Source organism: Physeter macrocephalus, chromosome 14 (genome assembly GCF_002837175.3).
Source record: "Physeter macrocephalus isolate SW-GA chromosome 14, ASM283717v5, whole genome shotgun sequence".
Lineage (NCBI taxonomy): Eukaryota > Metazoa > Chordata > Mammalia > Artiodactyla > Physeteridae > Physeter > Physeter macrocephalus.
In genome coordinates this window covers 115,212,948-115,231,973 of record NC_041227.1, presented here as the reverse complement: position 1 = coordinate 115,231,973, position 19,026 = coordinate 115,212,948, and the positions used below count along the sequence as shown (strand labels likewise).

General features: G+C 53.6%; 2 protein-coding genes and 3 non-coding genes across 5 annotated transcripts in view; 4 read left to right on the top strand and 1 right to left on the bottom strand.

Moving 5' to 3' along the window:
- Positions 1-2,227: 2,227 nt before the first annotated feature.
- On the bottom strand, positions 2,228-2,300 carry TRNAA-CGC (transfer RNA alanine (anticodon CGC)). The gene has a single exon. It is a non-coding gene; the product is annotated as a tRNA-Ala (tRNA).
- Positions 2,301-5,141: 2,841 nt separating this feature from the next.
- ARL5C (ARF like GTPase 5C) lies at positions 5,142-11,576 on the top strand. The gene is given in 6 exon segments (XM_007112570.2): positions 5,142-5,187; positions 5,812-5,872; positions 7,158-7,305; positions 7,996-8,079; positions 8,599-8,756; positions 10,752-11,576. Coding segments are annotated over 6 exon segments (546 nt in total). The 3' UTR covers positions 10,801-11,576.
- A 677-nt stretch (positions 11,577-12,253) lies between these two features.
- On the top strand, positions 12,254-12,325 carry TRNAC-GCA (transfer RNA cysteine (anticodon GCA)). The gene has a single exon. It is a non-coding gene; the product is annotated as a tRNA-Cys (tRNA).
- A 661-nt stretch (positions 12,326-12,986) lies between these two features.
- Positions 12,987-13,058, top strand: TRNAC-GCA (transfer RNA cysteine (anticodon GCA)). The gene has a single exon. It is a non-coding gene; the product is annotated as a tRNA-Cys (tRNA).
- A 1,992-nt stretch (positions 13,059-15,050) lies between these two features.
- Positions 15,051-19,026, top strand: part of PLXDC1 (plexin domain containing 1) — a 64,971-nt gene continuing 60,995 nt past the window's right edge. Inside the window, exon 1 of the mRNA XM_024130278.3 lies at positions 15,051-15,126. Coding sequence (XP_023986046.1) covers positions 15,051-15,126 — 76 coding nt within the window. The remainder of the gene's footprint in view (positions 15,127-19,026) is intronic.

Here is a 19,026-nt window from a genome sequence, read left to right as displayed (position 1 = left end):
TGTGCCCCCATCTGTCTGTCTGTTCGTCTGTACTCCCCTAGGAGAAGTATTTTGCCACATATAAAACCGCCATCCTGTCCTTTGCGGCCACCTCCTGAGCCTGCTTCTTTGTTCCCGCCGCGTGGTTGCCAGCCTAGGTGTGTGGGAGCTGCTGATGAGCAGGGAGGGAGAGTGAAGGGGTGGGTGCCGGAATAAAGCCGTGGCCAGTCTCGGCTCTGCTCAGCCCCTAGCCCCATGCCTGTCCGGTCTGTCTCCCCATAAGTAGAGCCAGGGAAAACTGGAAGCTGAGACGGGAAGTGGGGTGCCCCGGGTTTCGTTCCGGGGGTCAGATCCAGAGCCACTGGCACACTGTCTTAGAGGCCGGTGCTTGCTTCTCTGCTCCTGTGGCCTCAGCTGCTCCCCAACTCCCCAGGGAGGGATGGGCCGAGCTTCCGGCTCCCCCCACTGATGCCTCCACAACTACCCACCCCAGCCCCTGCTAACCAACCTGGTGGGAGGGGAAGAGAATCAGGAGCCCCCATCCCAGTCCCAGACGGAGAGAAAGATCAAAAGCCAGGAGGAGAGTCAGCAGGTGACAGTGCCCGTTCCTGCCACCATCAGCTGGCCGGATGGTGGACTTGTGACGGTGGATCCTTCCTGCTGTCGCCTGTATCCTGCCTCACCCAGCACGCACAAACCATTTCTCCACTCTCATGGTTCTTGTTTCTGGGGGGGTGGACCTGAATGCTCCTGCGCAAAGTGTGTGTGTAGAGGGCAACAGACGTCAGGACCCTCCAGATGAGGGGTTAGCAAACCCAAGGAAAGAGGAACTGGGAAGGCCCACAGGTCGAGTGACTGGCCCATGGTCAACTGGGGGGTGGTGGCAAAGCCAGCACTGCTGGGACTGGAGCCCAGTCTGATGCCATCGTAGTGCTCCTCCCACTGCCTTTCAATGGAATCATCTTTCTTTCCTGTGTTTATTCATTGAGCAAACGTTTATTGAGCATCTACTATGTACCGGGCACAAGTCTAAGCGGGAGCTACGGACAATTCAGGACAGCACAACGAGCTCTCTGATGTGGGAAGCAGTGGGTCCTGGGGGAACCTGGAAGAGGGGTCCCTGCCTTAACCTGGGGAGATCAGGGGGTGCTTCGTGGAGGAGGTGAGGCTTGAGTGGAGTCTAGAAGGCTGGTTAGGAATTAACCTGGGCAGAGAAGGAGGGGAAGTGTTCAAGGCAGAGGAAATAGATGACACGCATGACACGTTCTTGGCACTTTGCTAGCAAAGTGTGCTCTCAAGGTGATGGTAAGAGAGGGGTCCGCGGGAGCAAGTCACAGGGGCCTTGAGTCACATTAGGGAGTTTGGGCTTTGTCCTCAAGCTGGTGTGCAGAAACTGAAGGACTGTAAGCAGCGATGGTAAGATTGTCTCGGTTGCAGTTTGGAGCATAGATTGGAGGCGCGCCTAGCTTGGAAACAGCTGCAATGCTCCAGGTGAAAAATGAGGAGGGTTTTCAGTGGAATGGGGAAGGAGGCGGTGGCTGCCAGAGACATCTAGCAGTTACGATTGAGAGCTCTTGGAGAGTGATTAGAGGCAGCTAGTGAGAAAAAGGGAGGCATCTGGGGTGACTGTGGGTGAGGGTCTTCCCAGACATAGAGGAAGCAGGTGAAAAAACAGGTCAGAGGCGGAAATGATACTTAGCTTTGGACAAGGTGGGTTTAAGGTGCATGTGGGAGAATGTCCAAGAGGAGAAGAGCAGAAAACAGGCTTGGTCTGGGGCTGCACAGAGGAACTCCATCTGCAGTGGACCCTGGTACTTTAAAATCAAAGGCAGGGCTCATTAGCTTCAGTTTACAGATAAAGCTCAGCGAGGTTAAGCAGTCTGTCCATAGTAACACAGCCATCAAGCAAGGACATGAACTGAGGTCGGATTTCAAGTTCTGTGGTGTCCGTGACCCCCAAGTCTCGTGCTAATTCTCCTGGCCAGGATGCCCTAGCTTCTGCAAGGGAAGGGGTGCAGGGGAGGAGGAGGCAGGTGTCTGAGTATGTTTCTGTCTTCTCTCCACGTGCCTTCTGCCTGAAATTGCATTTTACCAGAACTTGCCGGCAGAGGCATTTCTAGGTGGCTTAGAGATATTGAGAGATGAGGAGAGAGAGACTTTTTTTTTTTAATATTTATTTATTTACTTATTTATTTGGCTGCGCTGGGTCTTAGCTGTGGCATCTTCAGTGGCGGCATGTGGGATCTAATTCCCTGACCAGGGATCGAACCCAGGACCCCTGCATTGCGAGCGCAGGGTCTTGGCCACTGGACCACCAGGGAAGTCCCTGAAGAGAGAGACTCTTGTCTCCTGGTAACCATAAGCCCTCAACCAGCACACAATAAGCACGTTGGTGGTTGTCAACATGTGAGGATTTCCACAACCGTGAAGTCGGCTGGGACTAGGCCCAGAGAGGCTGGTGCTATGACCGCAGCCACCTCAGGGACTCAGGAACCGAGATGCTGGGGACCCCTCCTATCTCCCTCCCTGACCAGCTGCTTCTGTCTTTTGAGTAGGTTCTACCCTAGAGTGAGCTGAGGTCGGAGAGACTGAAGGTTTCCACCATCGTAAAAGTGAGCTGAGGTGAGGCCACCAGGGCCTGGGAGCAGGGTGGAAAGTAGTGTGGTTTCCAGCCCAGCACCCTTGACAAAAATCTTGTCTTAGCCCCGGTAATCACATCCTCAGAGACGTGTGCCTTGGCTCCCTTCTAAATCGGGCCTTCCAGCCTACCGTCTCTCAGGGTTGTTCTTGTTGTTGTTTTTGGTTGTTTTTTGGTTTTTGGTGCATGTATTTGTCTCCCGAACTAGATGGCAAGCTCCATAAGACCCGGACAGGGTCTGATTTGTCTGCTTGACGTGTTCCTAATTCCTGACTCACGTTTGTCAAATGAATGAATAAATGAACGAGTGCCCCCTAGGATCCAGGCTCTGGGCCTCACAGCAGAGGCAGCTCTTGTCTGTTTACTGAATGTGCTCCAGCGAGCAGAACGTCACTTTCAATTCTGCTATTGATGGTGGGTGGGGTCAGGGTGCACTAAGGGTTCCTTCCCGCCTTCCCTCCAGGAAACAGATGGTAAAAATGCTGTAAACATTGCTGCTTCCCCTAGCACCCTCTGCGCCCCTATCCTGCTCTACCCAGATGCAGCCCCAGCTCCTTTTTAACGAGGGCTGAAATGGAATCAGCCCAGATGGGCTGTGGTAGTCAGTTCTCCTTCCTTCTACCTCTGGGTACCACCCTGGGTGGGATGAAATTTCTGTATTTAGTGAGCTGTTCCCTCTTCTCTCCACACACTTCCCAGCCTTCCTCAATCCTCTTCAACGTGTGATCATACTCCTTTTTTTTTAATACTCCAAAGACCATTTCTCAGGCTGTAACTTAACTTATGGCCCTTCAATCCAATAACAACACATCCTCACTGTATGCCAGGCGCTGGCAGGGAGTGGGGATGGGGTACCCAGATGAGCATGACATGACCCCGCTCTCTAAGACTCACAGTTTTGGGTTTTTTTTTGGGGGGTTTTTTGGCCACACCTCATGGGATTTTAGTTCCCCGACCAGGGATCAAACCCAGGCCCTTGGCAGTGAGAGTGCGGATCCCTAACCGCTGGACCGCCAGGGAATTCCCTAGGACTCACAGTTGACTGGAGAATGCAGACATGCCAGTTATCATCTCAGTGTAGAAAGAAGCCCCATTTAGTTGGAGAACCAGGCCAGGGCTTGGGAAGTAGGTGGCTTTTATGGCGGGCACCTAAAGGGACAGAGGAACCCACCTTTCTGAGAAGGTGAAGGACATTCAGGTGGAGGAAATACAGAAGCAAAATCATAGTTGGGCCTGTGTGGGCAAGGACCATAGTTGCAGAGCATGGGGGATAACCTGCAGACGCAGGTGGGGGTTGTTCATGGAAGCTCTTCAATGTCAGGTGAGGAGACTGATCCGACTCCCGTGGGCAATAGGGAGCCATTGAAGGTTTATGAGCTGTGGAGTAACGGACTCTGAGCTGTGCTCTAGTAAGGTTAATAAGGATGTGAGGAGGATGCTCTGAGTAAAGGGGAGGCAGGGAGACCAGTTAAAGTGTTGCTCCCTTGGGGAAGGGGAGCACTCATGGGATGTAAGAGGGCAGTGGCAGTGGGCTAGAAGGAGTCGAGTCTCCTGTGTGGTGACTGGTCTCTCTTAACCACCCCCTCAGCCTGGGTTTGGTTTGCCTTCTCCATTTCTCTTTCTGTCTTCCGGTTTTTTCCAGTTTAAACAAAGAAGGAAATTCACAAACAGCCACAAGCAGCTCCCCCTTTCCTCTCCCTCTTCCAGCCTGGCTCTCTCTTGGCCCAGGCTCTGCTTGGCTGGGTCTTAGTATCCTGGACCCCTTTGCAGGGTCTCCGGCTGAGAGATCTCTCTTTTTGCTCCGTCACTGTCTTCAGACGCCCACCCTTGGGAATCAGAAAGCTGTGCTGGAGCAGTTGTTTTGTCAGTGAACCATAGAAGCAGCACTGCTCTACTCCTAGAAGCTGCCCATCACCAAGGGGCCTGCAAAAGGAGGGGACACCTTGCCCTTCCCCAAGGGAACTCACTCTGAGTAGGCCTACAGGACCCACACTGGTGAAACAACTAGAGACCTGTAGAGGGTTGGAATGTTCTCCCAGCTCAGAGAGGATCGGTGGGCTCTGTCTGCCTCACACAGCTAGTAAGTACAGAAGGTGGGTGGCCTAGGGTTTTGTTTGTCTGGTGCCTCAGACATGGCACTCGGAGAAGGGAGAGCCGGCATCCGATGTGGGCCCCTGTGCTAGGGCTCTTTGATTTGCAGTAGGGAGTAGTCCACCCAGAGAACTCTGGGGTTTTCTCAGGGCGAGCAGGAGGATGTGAAGTCTGGACCCCATTTTCCTTACACCTCCAGGGCTCTGTACACGTAGCTCATTGTCACTGTGAGGTTCATAGCGCCCTCGAGGGGTCAGCGTCCCACGGGATTCCCAAGCCCCTTAGGGGACGGACTCATGGGGCGTCCTCAACCCCGTAGGTAAAGCTTGCCCGGCCCTCCGGGGGTGGGGGGGGTCGGGGCTCCAAGCGCCGGGACTCGACCCGGGCACCCGAAGGCCCCCGAGTCCTATCCCTGTCTGACCCGGCACGTGCCATGGGACAACTGATCGGCAAGCTGATGAGCATCTTTGGGAAACAGGGTAAGGGGGCGCACAGGGCATCCAAGCGACCGCTTTGATCCGGCTCCCACCTGTCCCCCCATCCCCCCAATATGCGGTCGTCTGGGCGGATGTGATGGGGGACCTTGGGCTCGGAGGGTCCTGAGTGGGGCCTCCCCGCCTGCTCCGCAGTCTCCCCTGCCCCCTCCCCGCCCACTCCTCGGCGGTCGCGCGCTTCGGTGCGCCCAGGGGCGCAGGGTTGGGCGAGCCTCCTTCCTCCGGCTCAACGCTGTCGCCCGTTTCCTGCGATTGTGACTTCACGCTCGCTCGGCTCTTTCCTCAGACCCCTTCTCTTGGCAAGCCCTGAGCGCCCCCGACCTTTGGCACAATCGCTTTTCTGGAAATGTGGAGCGGGGAATGTGGGGCTCAGCTCGCATTTCCACTGTCCAGGAGTGGCGCAGGTGTCTCGGCCCGGTGGGAAAGAAACCTGCCCTGCTGTTTTTTTTGTGAGGGAAGGGGGCGGGGGAGCAGAAGTAGTAAGATGGAGACAGACCCCCCCCAGCCTGCTGGGAACACTTGTCTCCTTCCTGGGAGGACTGGCGGAGCACATAGTCCCTTGGTCATCGGGTTTGGCCCTGACCCTGCCCTTCCCCCGGATGCCTCCAGAACACAAGGTTATCATCGTGGGACTGGACAACGCAGGAAAGATCTCCATTCTCTACCAGTTGTAAGGGACTCTCGGATGGGGGGCGGGGCTGGGCCTACCCACCAGACTGACAAGCATTTGGACCAATCACCGGAGCCCTTCCCTGCGTTCTCGGGTTCCCCTGTAGCCAGGAGGATTGACTGGCGGAACCTGGTGTGACCTTCCTGGTATAGTGGCCGCTCAGTTCAATGACTTCTCGGACAGGCCTTCGAATCCTGCTCGGTATGAGCAACCCCACTGCTCCCCTCCGTCTACCCCCGGCCCCTGCCAAACCCGGTTGCGGGCTTCAAGCTGTCCGTACCTGCCCGATGGTCTCCGTGCTCTTCGCTCCCCCTAGCGTCAGGTCTCTCCTTCTAACTCCTGCACCCCAGTCTTGTGTCTTCATTTTCTCCCCCTTCTTCAAACCCAAAATGTAGGGCCAGCTTTGGGTCCGCCTGGTCTCTGTAGCTCCTGATCTAGCAGAGTCTGGCACAAGTGCTGAGTAATTATCCATCGGAGCTTTTCCGGATTTTCACTCTGGATGGCATCTCTCCTGTTTGGAACCTATTTACTTAGGAAAATTTTCCCCTGAAAAAGTTTTATATATATATATATATATATATATATATATATATATATATATATATATATATATATATATACTCTGGATGGCATCTCTCCTGTTTGGAACCTATTTACTTAGGAAAATTTTCCCCTGAAAAAGTTTTATATATATATATATATATATATATATATATATATAAAATTAGAAGAAAAGGGAAATTCAAACAATACAAGCATATATAGTGAAAAGTAAGTTTCCCTCTCACCCCTAACTCCCAGTTTCACTTCCCAGATTTTCCAGAGGCATTCCCTACATATAAAAACGTGTGTGTTTTCTAAGTCACTTTAAACAAAGCCCCTTTCTGATGGCCCTCACTTATGTCTGTCTCCTTTTTCCGATCCCTTGCTATTCAAAGTGTGGTCCACAGACCTGCAGTGTTGGCCTCATCTGGAAGCTTGTTAGAAATGCAAAATGCTGGGCCCTAGCCCAGGCCCACTGGATCACAATCTGCACTTTAGCAAGACTCCCAGGTGATTCAGCTGCATATTAAAGTTTGGGGAGACTGCTCTAATAAGTCTCCCCTCTCTGGGGTCCAAGCCAGGCAGGACTTGGTCTCACTCCTGTCTGCATTCCCTCATGCCCAGCAGAGGCTCCGTCAACTGGGCTGAATTGTTCTAAGTTAGATTCAGCCTGACTTAAGGTGGGGGCCAGAGCTGGGAGTGGACTGGGCTGCACACTTGGTACCCTCGCCTGCCTCCCCAGCCTGACGAATGAGGTGGTCCATACATGTCCCACCATCCGTAGCAACGTGGAGAAGATTGTTTTGCAAAAGACCCACTTCTTCATGTGGGACATAGGAGGAGAGGAGGCTCTGCACTCCGCTTGGAACACATACTACTCCAATGCTGAGGTGAGGAGGGTGCCTGGGCTTAGAGAAGCAGTGTGATATTAGCCAGTCACTTAACCTCTCTGAGCCTTGGTTCCCCCATTGTGAGTTGGAGACCATAATAATGACCTCCCTGGGTTGTGAAAATTAAATAATAAAACAAGAGCTAATTCAGATGTGTCAAATACTTAATGCAGCACAAAGCCCGTTAAAATGTTTGAATACTTCCTGGCAGCTTCCTGTTTGATGCCTTGGATGGGGTAGGCCCTTTGTCTCTGGGGGCCTTACTTTCTCATTCTGGCAGCAGCAGAATCCAGTGGTTTCATTCCTGGAGTGAGAGCTGATTTCAAGCTCCAGTACTGCTACTCATAGGCTGTGTGGCCAAGGACAAGATACATCACCTCCCTGACCCTCAGTCTCATAGTTTGTAAATGGGCATAGTAACAGTTCCAGTTCCACAGGGTTGTGATGAGGCCTAAATGGAGTCATGAAGGCCCAGTGCTTGGCATAACCTTTGACACACAATCAGAAGTTGTGTTCAGTCCACGCTGGGTCTGGATAGAAAAGGGAATTCAAATGGGACTAGGGCAGTGAGGTCTTGAGAATGCACAGTTTGTTTTCTGTGCGACACACATCAGGGCAGAGTACAGTGAGCAAGCAGGCACGTTCATTGAACAGAAAGCCCATCACTCACAACTCGCCTTTGCTGGCCAGTTCATCGTCCTTGTGATTGACAGCACGCATCGGAATCAACTGCTGACCACTCTGTAGGAGCTGTATAAGATGCTGGCCCATGAGGTAAGACCCCTGCAGTTGGGAGAGGACCCGGTGTACTAGCTCTGTGACCTCAGTCTACTCACTTAGCCTCTCTGAGCGTTATTCCGAATGCCCGAGTCTCTGAGAACCTCTATCCCAGCAGCTTGGGCAGGGAGAGATTATCCCAGATGAAGGGCAATAACATCCTCAGCACAACTGATCACAGAAGCCAGAGTTGCAAGTTCAGGTCCTGACCCCACTTCTCACTCATTGTGGGACCCCAGACAAGTTACTTCACCTCTCTCATGCTCAATTTCCCCAAGTACAAACGGGGAGGATCATCAAATTCCTACCTCCTGAGATCATTGTAAGGATACCATGAGCTGGCTGAGAGACATTCCAGGAGCTGTCGGTGTCACTGGGTGTGGTTGTTAGTGCTGGGCAGGACCTCCATCCCCACCCCGCCTGGGGAAGCAGGGGAGGTAGGGAGGACTCATGGGGCAATGGGAAGGGGGGCTGGATCCCGGCGGGCTGACTGGGGCTGCGTTCCTCTGTCCACAGGCTCTATGAGATGCTTCTGTCCTGATCTTTGCCAATAAGCAGGACATGAAGGACTCCATGACCACCGTGGAGATCTCCCAATTCCTCACCCTAGTGCCATGAAAGACCACCCGTGGCACATGGCACATACAGGGCTGCTGTGCCCTCACCGGGGAAAGGTTAATGGCTGTCCCACCTGGACCTCCAGGGCTTGGCCTAACCAGTGGTGCTGACCACTAGAACCTTCTCCTGTGTCTCGCTTGTCAGAATCTGGCTCACAGTTAGCTCCTGGGTCAAGACAGCTGAGCATCTACCCATGGTTAAGATGCTGTGGGTAAGCAGTGAGCAAGACAGGGTCCCTGCTCTCTAGGGGTTTGTTCTAGTGGAGAGAGAGGTGACACTCCACCTAAACACAAACATTTTAGGTACTGAGAAGTGCTTGAAGAAAGTGAAATTGAATAACAGGGATGGGTTTGCTTTAGCTCTGGTCGTCAGGGACCATCTCTACTAGGAGGTGACTTCTGAGCTGAGACCTGAATGAAGCGACAGCCATGGGAAGACCTGGGGGACAAGCCTTCCAGGCAGGAATTTCTGAGTCCTTTTGGCCTTGAGTTTCCTTATCTGTAAAGAGGAGGGTGATTATACCTGTTCCCTCCCAGAGTTCCTATAGAGAATAAATGATATCATTCATTTAACATTCATTGGGCACCTACAGTCCATCCTCCATATCCATGGGTTCCACATCCTCAGATTCAACCAACTGCAGATTGAAAATATTAGAAAAAGAAAATGCCAGAAAACTCCAAAAAGCAAAATTTGAATTTGCCGTGTTCCAGCAATGATTTACATAGCATTTATATTGTATTTACAACTATTTACATAGCATTTACATTATATTAGGTATTATAAGTAATCTAGAGTTGATTTATAGTATATAGGAGGATATGGCTAGGTTATATGCAAATATATGCCACTTGATATAAGGGACTTGAGTATCCGAGAATTTTGGTGTCTGCGAGGATCCTGGAACCAATCCCCCAAGGATATGGAGAAATGACTGCACTTTGTGCCAATCACTGTTCTAGGCACCTGAGAAACAGCAGTGAGTGAACAAAACAGACAAAAATCCCTGCCCTTGTGGAGCTAATTTTCCAGTGGGGGTGGGGTGGGGGGGCGGGAAACAGACAATAAACAATAAAAATAAGAAAAATATACAGTAAGTTAAAAAGTGATAAGTGTAAAGGGGAAAAATCAATAGGAAAGGGAAGTTGGATGTCTGTTGTGGGGAATGTTGCAGTTTTAGATAAGGTGTCCAGGGAGGGGCTGCTGAGAAGGTAGCTGCTTAAACACCTGAAGGATGTGAGAGAGCTAGGTCATGGTCCTACAGAAAGGACCTCGAATCAAGCCTGGAGAATTCCCTTTCTCTTCCCTCTCAAGTGGAGTCACAGCAGGCTGGGGGCCTGGATGCCCAGTTGAAGAAGGGGAGACTTTAGGCAGGCCAGCCCAAGGAACCACACATTTCTGGCAGTGTCCTTGCCAACTCCTGGGTCAGGAGGACCCCCTCCCCCAAACCACAGTTGGTTCAATTCAATCGGCATTTCCTAAGTAACCCCCACGTGCCAGGCACTGTGCCAAGTGATACAGACATGACCAAGACTCTACTCCTTCTCTGGGGTTGCTCACAGTATAATGGAAGAACTTGCTTATGGAGCCTCTTCCCAGGCCTTTGAAGCCACCCTGGTACTGACCCAGTGATGGAGCGGGTGGGAAGGGGGCACTGGAGCCTTGCCCAAAGACATTGCTAAGGTGGGTCTCCAGGCCTCTTCCTCAGGGAAGCCCTCCCTGACTCCCAGACATCCAGAGGCCTCTGTACATCTCCCTTCTAACCTTTATCACAGTACGTAGTTACAGAATTGTTTGATCATTTGTTTAATATCTATCTCCTCTGCTAGACTGTAAGCCCTAGAGGGCACGTCTATTTTTTCGCCAGTAACCCCTAGCACAGTACCTGATACATGGTAGGTACACAGTCTGTTTATATTTGTTAACTGAACACAAAATTGGATATAAATTTGGTCGCTCCATCAGTCACCTCTGGGCAGGGGCTGGGGGCTGGGAAGGCCATCATCCTCATGGGATATGTTGATCCTTGCCCTGTTCCTTTGTCCCTGCAGGCTGCCTGCCGGGCTTCAGTGGATGCAGTCTTGGGCCACTGTCAACTGATGTCAGCCTGAGGCCAACCAGAAACTTTGAGGGTTTTGCATGGACTATGTGGGTGGAAAACCCAAGTGAGTATTTGTTATATTTCTGTGATTCTCTCGTGGGACCAGGGGCAGCTATGGACAGTGAGATCGCCACTATCCACCCAACCCCCACTGAGGAGCTAGACCGAGCACCCTGAACTGCTGCAGACAGGACAACAGTAGAAGCTGCCGTTCACTCCATGGGAGCACGTATCCTTCTTGGAGACACCAGGGAAGCTGTTGGATGTGCTGGGGGATTAGGAAGTGGAGCCCCCTCCGCTCAGCCCTCAACCTCTCTGTAGGAAAAATGGAGGACAGAGTAAGAAACCCTGGAATTTTTCTTTATTTCCTAGAACCCTAACCTTAACCCCCTCACCCCCACTCCAGCTTTCTGGCCCCTTAGCCATCTTTGTCCCCTACCCTTTGATCAGAGGAGATTCCAGAAAGGTGAAGGGGTCGGCTCAGGAGAAGGAGGGCAGAGCCAAAGGCTGGGAGGGGAGAGGGCAGAGGACAGGACCTTCTGGCCAGGGACAGTCCCTCACACTGCAGGGAGTTCTGCTCCTCCCTCACCCTCCCATTCCCTCTGACCACAGCTTTTGAGCTTTAAGCCACACCTTCACTCCCAGTGTCCTTCCAGTGTGAATCCTACTCCTCCCAGATATCTCAGATTCCTAGAGCATTTGCTTTTCTCGTCTTTTTGTAGTGATTTTTTTCACACTGTATTAGGAATTTTATGACGGTGTAGTAAATGTCATTGAAAACCGTTCACCTCTTATTTCTGCCTGCTTCTTCTGCTTGTGCCTCAAACTGGCTTTTGGTTTTCATACAAAGCTCTCAGGCAGGGGAAATCCACCTTGGAAATGGAGGGGGGCTGCCTCAAGGTTCTATCTAGCTAGGGGACTGGCTCTTTGGTCCTGGGCTGTACAGCCCTCTGCCAGGTGACTGACACCGCACTTGCCAGGACTCAGAGCTCTGGGCTCTGCCTGGGCCTAGGGGAAAGAGTGGTTTGATGCTAACTCATGGAGGAGGGGAGTAGGGGCCCTTCGGGGTTAGAAAAGCCCAGGGGTCCTATCAAAGCAGAGCTGGAAACAGGATGGAAACCCAGGCTACCCATCTGTGTACAGGGAGCAGTGCTATTACCCCAGAAGACCTGGGATGGTCCTGAGGTCAGTGGGTCTCCTCCCTTCCCAAGTCAGGTAGTGACATCTCTGTGAGAGGCTGGACACAGATATAAAGGGCTCAGGATTTTTTTTAACCTTGTGCTTTCCATAAGGCGTGATTGTGGAGAAAGAACTCAGGAATTCTAAACATCGCCGTTCAGATTCTATGTTCCTTCCATTAGATTATTTTCAAAGAGAAACACAATAGTTCAAAGGTAACATCATCCCCTTATTCCACGGAAATTCATTCTCACTGAAAGGTAGTAGGAGGATGGGGGTATAGCTCAGTGGCAGAGCATTTGACTGCAGATCAAGAGGTCCCCGGTTCAAATCCGGGTGCCCCCTCTCTGTGCAAAGACGAGACTTTTCGCGTTTTCTTAGTCTTGCAATGCACACGTCGAAGTTCCCTTACAAACGCGAGGGGAAGGATCCTCCAGCACTGCTGACCCGTTTTGCAGTCGGGCGAGAGTGGAGTCCCCGGCCCTGCCAGACCACGCCCTCAGTCTGTTGGTGGATTGTACAAAGGCCCACTCTCGTAATGGTAGGGCGGAGGCGGGAGCACCCGCAGGTGGCCCTGCTCGGGCACCCCAATTGCTGTTGGGAGCAAGAGAAGCTGAGTCTCTAAGGGCCGGGCTCGGGCTAGGGAAGGAAGGCCGAGAGGAGTCTACGAGAGCGTGTAGGATGGAGAAGTGGGCGCCAAGAGAAACGCTAAGGGAACTCTAGCAGGGCAGGAAAGGGGGACCCAGGCCCAAAGGAAGGCCCCCTGAAGTGAGGAATCTCTAGGGACTTCCCCTCCCACATTCCCAAACTGCAAGTTTCTTATATCATTAGAATTCTTTAGTTCAGAGCTTCGGGAAACAAACCCTGCACCCAGATGAGTAATCTCCTGAGATTCATTTTCTCTCCATCTCTTGTAAACATTGGACCTCACCTCTGTTCTTGCGCCCAGTACAGCGCCTGCGCCAGAGAAGCACTAATAAGTTATCTGCGTACTGCTGCCAGCAGAGGGGGTATAGCTCAGTGGTAGAGCATTTGACTGCAGATCAAGAGGTCCCCGGTTCAAATCCGGGTGCCCCCTCAACCGCTTTTTAAGGCACCGCACTCCGATTCTCCAGCAACAATGTTCTTTACAGCTTTTTTTTTTTTTTTTTCTTCCACAGTTTTGTGTTGATATTTCCTTCGCCACCTCTATTTCGGGCCGATGAGGAGCGGCGAGAGTACAAAATACAGGAATTCTAGAGCAGTGGCTCTCAAAATGTGGTACCGAGAACAGCACCACCACCTGGGAACGTGTTAGAAATGCGGATTCTCGTCCGTATATTGAGCTTGGGGGTGGCCCCAGAAATCTGTGTTTTAATAAGCCCTCCAGGTGATTCTGATGTACACTCAAGTTCTAGAAGCTTACATTAAAAAAAAATTACAGGTCGTTTGCTTCTAATTATTTCCAAGTTGCTGTTTCAGCCTGAGTTCTTATTAAGAGACCTTTTAAAACAGACCGCGGGGCATCCCGAACGGGGGAATGTACAAAGAAATCAGTGCCGGAGCTGGAATTTCGTCCTGGGACCTCTCACTTTGACCTCTCGGAAGGTAGGGGCAAAGACTTGCGAACCTGCCCGGCTGGAGGTCGCGGGCAGCTCCAGGCCAGGACGGGAAAAGTGAGGAAAACCGCAGAACAGGCGCGTTGCGGCTCGTCACGTGCCCACTAGAGGGCAGCAAGAAGCTACAGCTGGAAGCAGCAGTCTCTTTGATCCCGAGAGTCGGCAAAATAGCCATCTAAATGAGACAACAAGAAGAACTTACAGATAGGCCTTGTCCCATTGTAATTGAATAGAGGGCTTAGGACTGGAGGAGGTCGCTTCTGGGACCCTGGGTCCTGAGGAAGGAGGAACTGGGATTCTGAAAGATTAGAGAGTCTTTAGGACCCCAGCCCCGTATATGTCAGGGTGCCCCCCTCGCCCCTCCATCTCCCTCCTTCCAGCGCTCGAGTTTCTTGCCGTCGTACGAAGTAGGTCGGGGAGGGAAGAGGCACCTCCGTGTCCTGACCTGATTCCCTGCCATCTATTAAATCTCCTAAATTGCAGGTATTTTATTCTGTTGTGGTAGGAAAAAAAAGGGGGGGGATCTATCCCCAGAGCCTGCTATAAGGTGGTGGCAGTTGGGGTGAGACATTTCCTTGTTCTGGGACTGGCTTTGAAAGATTGACTGGGTCGGGCCCTGAGGAGGCCTGGGGTCCCCGGAGAGGAGGGTGGCCTCGGTTACCTTCTGGGGGTGGGAAGGGGTCCAGGTTATTTCAAAGCAGGGGTGAGCCAGGCCCCCTCCACCTCCATGTCTGCTGGGCTGGGGGGCAAAACAATTGTCTGCTGGCAATGGGGGATGGGAGTGGGATAAAGTGGAGAGGAGCCACGGGAGGGCGTGGAATTCAGGCCTCTGCTGCAAGGGGAGATTCTGGGGTGGGGGTGGGCATCAGAAACCCACACAACTCCGTGGAACAGCCCAGAAAGTCGGGAAGCCTGGTGGAGCTGGGTCGGGGGGTGGGTGGTAGGAGCTCAGGGTCCGAGGAAGAGGTCTGGCCTCTCGAGCCTTTTCTCCACCGCTTTCCCCCGGGGAGTCAGGAGGGGAAGGGAGGCAGGAGCTAAGGTGCGCTGTGGGGGTAGCTGATGCTCTTCGGGGGTTCTTCCAGCCCGAGGGTCCCCCGCCCTGTCCCCCTCCTGCGTCCGCTGCCCCCCTCCCCCCGCCTTGGGAGCGGCCGCGGTTGCTCTCGGGGAGCGCTCGGGCAGGGCTGGGAGGGCTGGGGAAGCCTCGGGGCGAGCTCTGGAGGCGCCGCGCCCCCCCAGCCCCGCCCCTTCCCCGCTCCCCGCTGCGGGAGGCCTCGCTGCTCGCTCGCCGTCCGCTGGCGCTCCGCCGCTCTCGCCGCTCTCGCCGCTCTCCCCGCTCTCGCCGCTCTCCCCGCTCCCGCCGCTCGCCGGCCCCGCGCTCCGCCGCTCACCCCTTCGCCTGCCAGCCCGGGGGACCGCGCCGCCAGAGCCCGGCTGGGGCAGCTGCGGGCCGGGGGCGGGCCCTGGCCCCCACCATGCGGGCCGAGCTCTGGCTCCTCGTGCTGGTGCTCAGGGAGGCTGCCCGGGGGCTGAGCCCCCAGCCCGGAGCAGGTAGGACTGGCCGGAGTTGGCTGGGGTGGATCGGGGCGGGGGTCGGGGGGGCAGGTAGGCGGGCGTGGGCATGGGCAGGTACCGGCAGGCTGGCGATGTTTGGGGCGCTGGGGGTCGTGTCCGCGGGAGGCCGGGCGCCCTGTGGACTGTGGCAGGTGGACAGGGACCCCACTTTTCTAAACACACAGGGTGTATGAGTGAGGGAGGAAGCGTCAGACACTGATGCCCCGATCTCTCCTTCCCTCCTGGAAGGACACTGGAGGGACCCTAGTAGAGGCGGATCTCTAAGGCAGTGGGCTCTGGCCCCAAAGGGGGCAGTGGGAGAGACATAGGGACCCCTGGTCACACCGGATGAGGCTGAATTCTGATGAGATGCGGAGTCTGGGGTGCCTCCTGTCCCAGTTTTGCCTCCTTTTTCTTTTCCCTGCCCCCACTCCCAAGCTGACCCAGGCTGGGGGCTGGGTGGGAGCAGCCAGGGGGATGGAGGAGACCCAGCATCTTTCCTCCAACAAGGGCAGTAGGGGCCTAACGCCTTCCTCTCTCCGTTTGGTACTTGGAGAGCAGGGCCCAGAAAGAAGCAACTTGCCGCTCCCCCACCCTCAGCCTCCAGGGTCCTCCTGTCACTCCTGTTCTGCTCTGCCCTGGTGGTCCTTGGCCTTTAGCTTCTCTGGCTCTAGATTGGGGGGTGGGGGTGTCCTATCTTGCACACTCCTCTTCCGCACAGCAGTTCTCTACAATCATCGCTCTCACCTGGAAGTCCTTTCTGAGATCTACCTTGAGTCCCTCCTGTTATAAAAGGAGAACAATTTTTCAACAAGTAATTTTACATTCTCCTCTTTCCTCCTCATGTACATAGAACTTCTCTGGGGTTGGGGAGGTGGGTAACTGCAGTCAAGCCTCTTGACAGAGAGAATTGGGAAGATAGTGCTCCATGACTCACTAGCTTACATGTCCCCCAGATGGATGGAGCAGGTGGAGGGTTTGGCGAGGGGGATGCTGTAGTTGGGCTGCTGTGTCTCAGGGGTGTGCTGTCATCAGGCAAAGCGTCAGTGACAGTGTGCTTGACTTTAATGATCCCCGAACGTAGCTGAAGGCCTGGGTCCCTGTTGAGAAGGAGGGTGTGGGCAGAGGACGGTGGAGGCTGATACGGCAAGAGGCTCCTGGTGAAGAACCACCAGTTTTCAGAGAGAGAGCGCAGAGAGTGGCCAGAGACTTGGTTTCTAGTCCCAGCATCTCACTTGCTGTGTGACCTTGAGCAAGTTACTTTCCTTCTCTGGGCCTATTTCCTCCCTTATAAAGTGAGGCTGTGGGCAAAATTTTTAACTCTTGGTGCTGGGATTATGAGAGATCTTTTTTCTTTTTTAATGTTTGTCTTTCCTTTTCAGATTTGTTAGGATGTGTATGGGGTAATTGAAAACAATTTTTTAGATCTCAATATAAAAAGGAATGGGTTGGACAGGTCAATTTTTGAGGTCCTTTGCAAACCCAACCTGGTGGGATCTTCTGAACTTAGGATGTGACTGGGTGGATGAGAGACAGCTCTGAACCTGACTGAGTTGGGAGAACCATGGAGAGGGTTGGGGAAGGGGGCACTGGGAGGAAACAAGGATGTGCTGGGCCATGGGGGCCAGACCCAGACCTGGCTGAGGGCTGCCTCTTCAGAGTTGGGTTGGAAGAGTAGATACCCTGGGAGGTCAAAAAGAGGGGGTGGACAGAGACTTGAATCACATCTCTCAGTAGAGGACACCCTGTCTCCTCGGCTTTGACAGAGATTCAGCCAGGAGAAATGGACTTTCCCTGCAGCAGGAGAGATTGGTTAGACCTAAGGAAGCTCTAAGAAGCCAGCGGGGGCAGCTGTTACTCCCAGTGCTGTACTTTTTTCACAAGGGAAGGCTGGATTTGAGGGGGGCCCTGTGTGGAGGCAGAGGGATGTCTTCTGGGGAGAACAGATGTGGGGTGGGACATTCTGGGGGAGGGTTGCTCCGATTGGTGGTGGAGCCCTGGTGACGGTGAAAGGGCATCTGGGAGCTGGACCTGAGGGGTGCTGCCATCCAGCCCCAAGGCTCCAAGTCCTCCGCGCTGCGGTGGGGACGGGCTCAGGAGGGAGCTGAGATCTCCCCTCCCGCTTGATGAATTGGCTTGTTTAGTGGAGCCTTGAAACTTCGTCTATCGTTAAAATGGGAGCAGGAGAAAGATGTGACCCAAAGATATAGTCAGGTGGTGGGCGAGACCAGCAGAGGCTGACAGACAGACAGATGGACAGACAGGAAGATACTGGGGTGCACAGGGGGAGCGTGGGGGTGGTGGCACTCAGGGTCTGGTCCAGGGGAAACCGGAAGTGCCTACAGCAGACAGAGAAGGAGAAGGCAGCTGGACGTGACTTCCTGGCTGTCAGGAGACCAGGGCCAGCACCGACCCCTGGTGACCCTGGCAACTTCCTCCTTTCTCTGACCTTTGGTTTTCCCATCCATAAAATGAGGTTTGGACCAGATTGCCTCTAGGGCCCCTTGAAGCTATGACTCTGCTTCCGGCCTCCTCCTTGCTCACCAGGGACCTCCAAGCAGAGCGAGACTGAAATCCAGATTTCTCACAGTGGCCGTCGAACAGCCCCTCCCCACCTCCACCCCTGCTCTCGCTCTGCCTGCGGCCAGCCCCCAAATCCTCAGGCTGCTGTCCCCTGGGATCTGCAGGTATCGGGCTTCTCTTCGTCCAGGTCTCCATCAGCTCAAGGGCCACCTCTCAGAGAGGCTCACCCTGAGGACTCTGTCCAGAGTAGCAACCATCCCCAGCCCTCTCGTCCTTCTGTTTCCTTCACAGCCCTTCTCACTACCTCACGTTGTCTCATTTGCTGAATTACTCATTTTGTGTGTGTCTTTCCCGACTAGAATCTTCATGGGCACGGGGGTTGTGTCTGCCTGTTCCCTGTTTTTGCCCCAGCACCCAGCACGGTGCCTGGCACACAGTAGGATCTCAGTAAACATATACTGAGTGAGTGAATGAGTCAGAGGGGGGTCACAGACCCCAGTCTGTCCCTCTGAGAGAAACTCAGAGAGACAAACTCTTCTTTTCTCCTCTCCTCCCCTCTTTTCTTCGGAGCTACTGGCCATCCCTCCCTGCCTCTTCCTCATGCCTCCCTCTCTCTCCCCAGATCAGGGTCCTCAGTGGGTTTTTGCCTGCCAGCAGGAGGGGAGAGGGTGCAGTTGGGGGCTTTGTAACTGAGGGGCAGGATTTCAGCTCAGGGTCTGGAGCCTTCCCCGGGCCCCTCAGAAAGTTGGTCCTCATGTGAAACCCAGGAAAGGCAGGAGGACTCTGCTGGGTGCTTTGTGCACATTATTTTATTTAAGACTCAAAATGACTCACCCGATGTAGGTGTTATCATTTCCATTTTCCAGAGGAGGAAACTGAGGCTTAGAGAGGTTATGCAATTTGTCCAAAGTCATAGTCAGTCAGCGATAGATTCAAAGTTCAATCTCAAGCTTGTCTGATTCCAAACCTGTGCTTTTATTGCTGTGATACCACAGGGAGGGTTTCTGGTGAGGCTGTGCCACGAGGGAAGGGTCTTTGCAACGCTGTGGGTTGCAGGTACTCAGGACATTTAAGGATGCCTTCCTCCCTTCCTCCCTCCCTCCCTTCCTTCCTTCCTTCCTTCCTTCCTCCCTTCCTTCCTCCCTTCCTTCCTTCCTTCCTTCCTCCCTTCTTCCCTTCCTTCCTTCCTCCCTTCCTTCCTCCCTTCCTTCCTTCCTTTCTTCCTCCCTTCCTTCCTTCCTCCCTTCCTTCCTCCCTTCCTTCCTTCCTTCCTTCCTCCCTTCTTCCCTTCCTTCCTTCCTCCCTTCCTTCCTCCCTTCCTTCCTTCCTTCCTTCCTCCCTTCTTCCCTTCCTTCCTTCCTCCCTTCCTTCCTC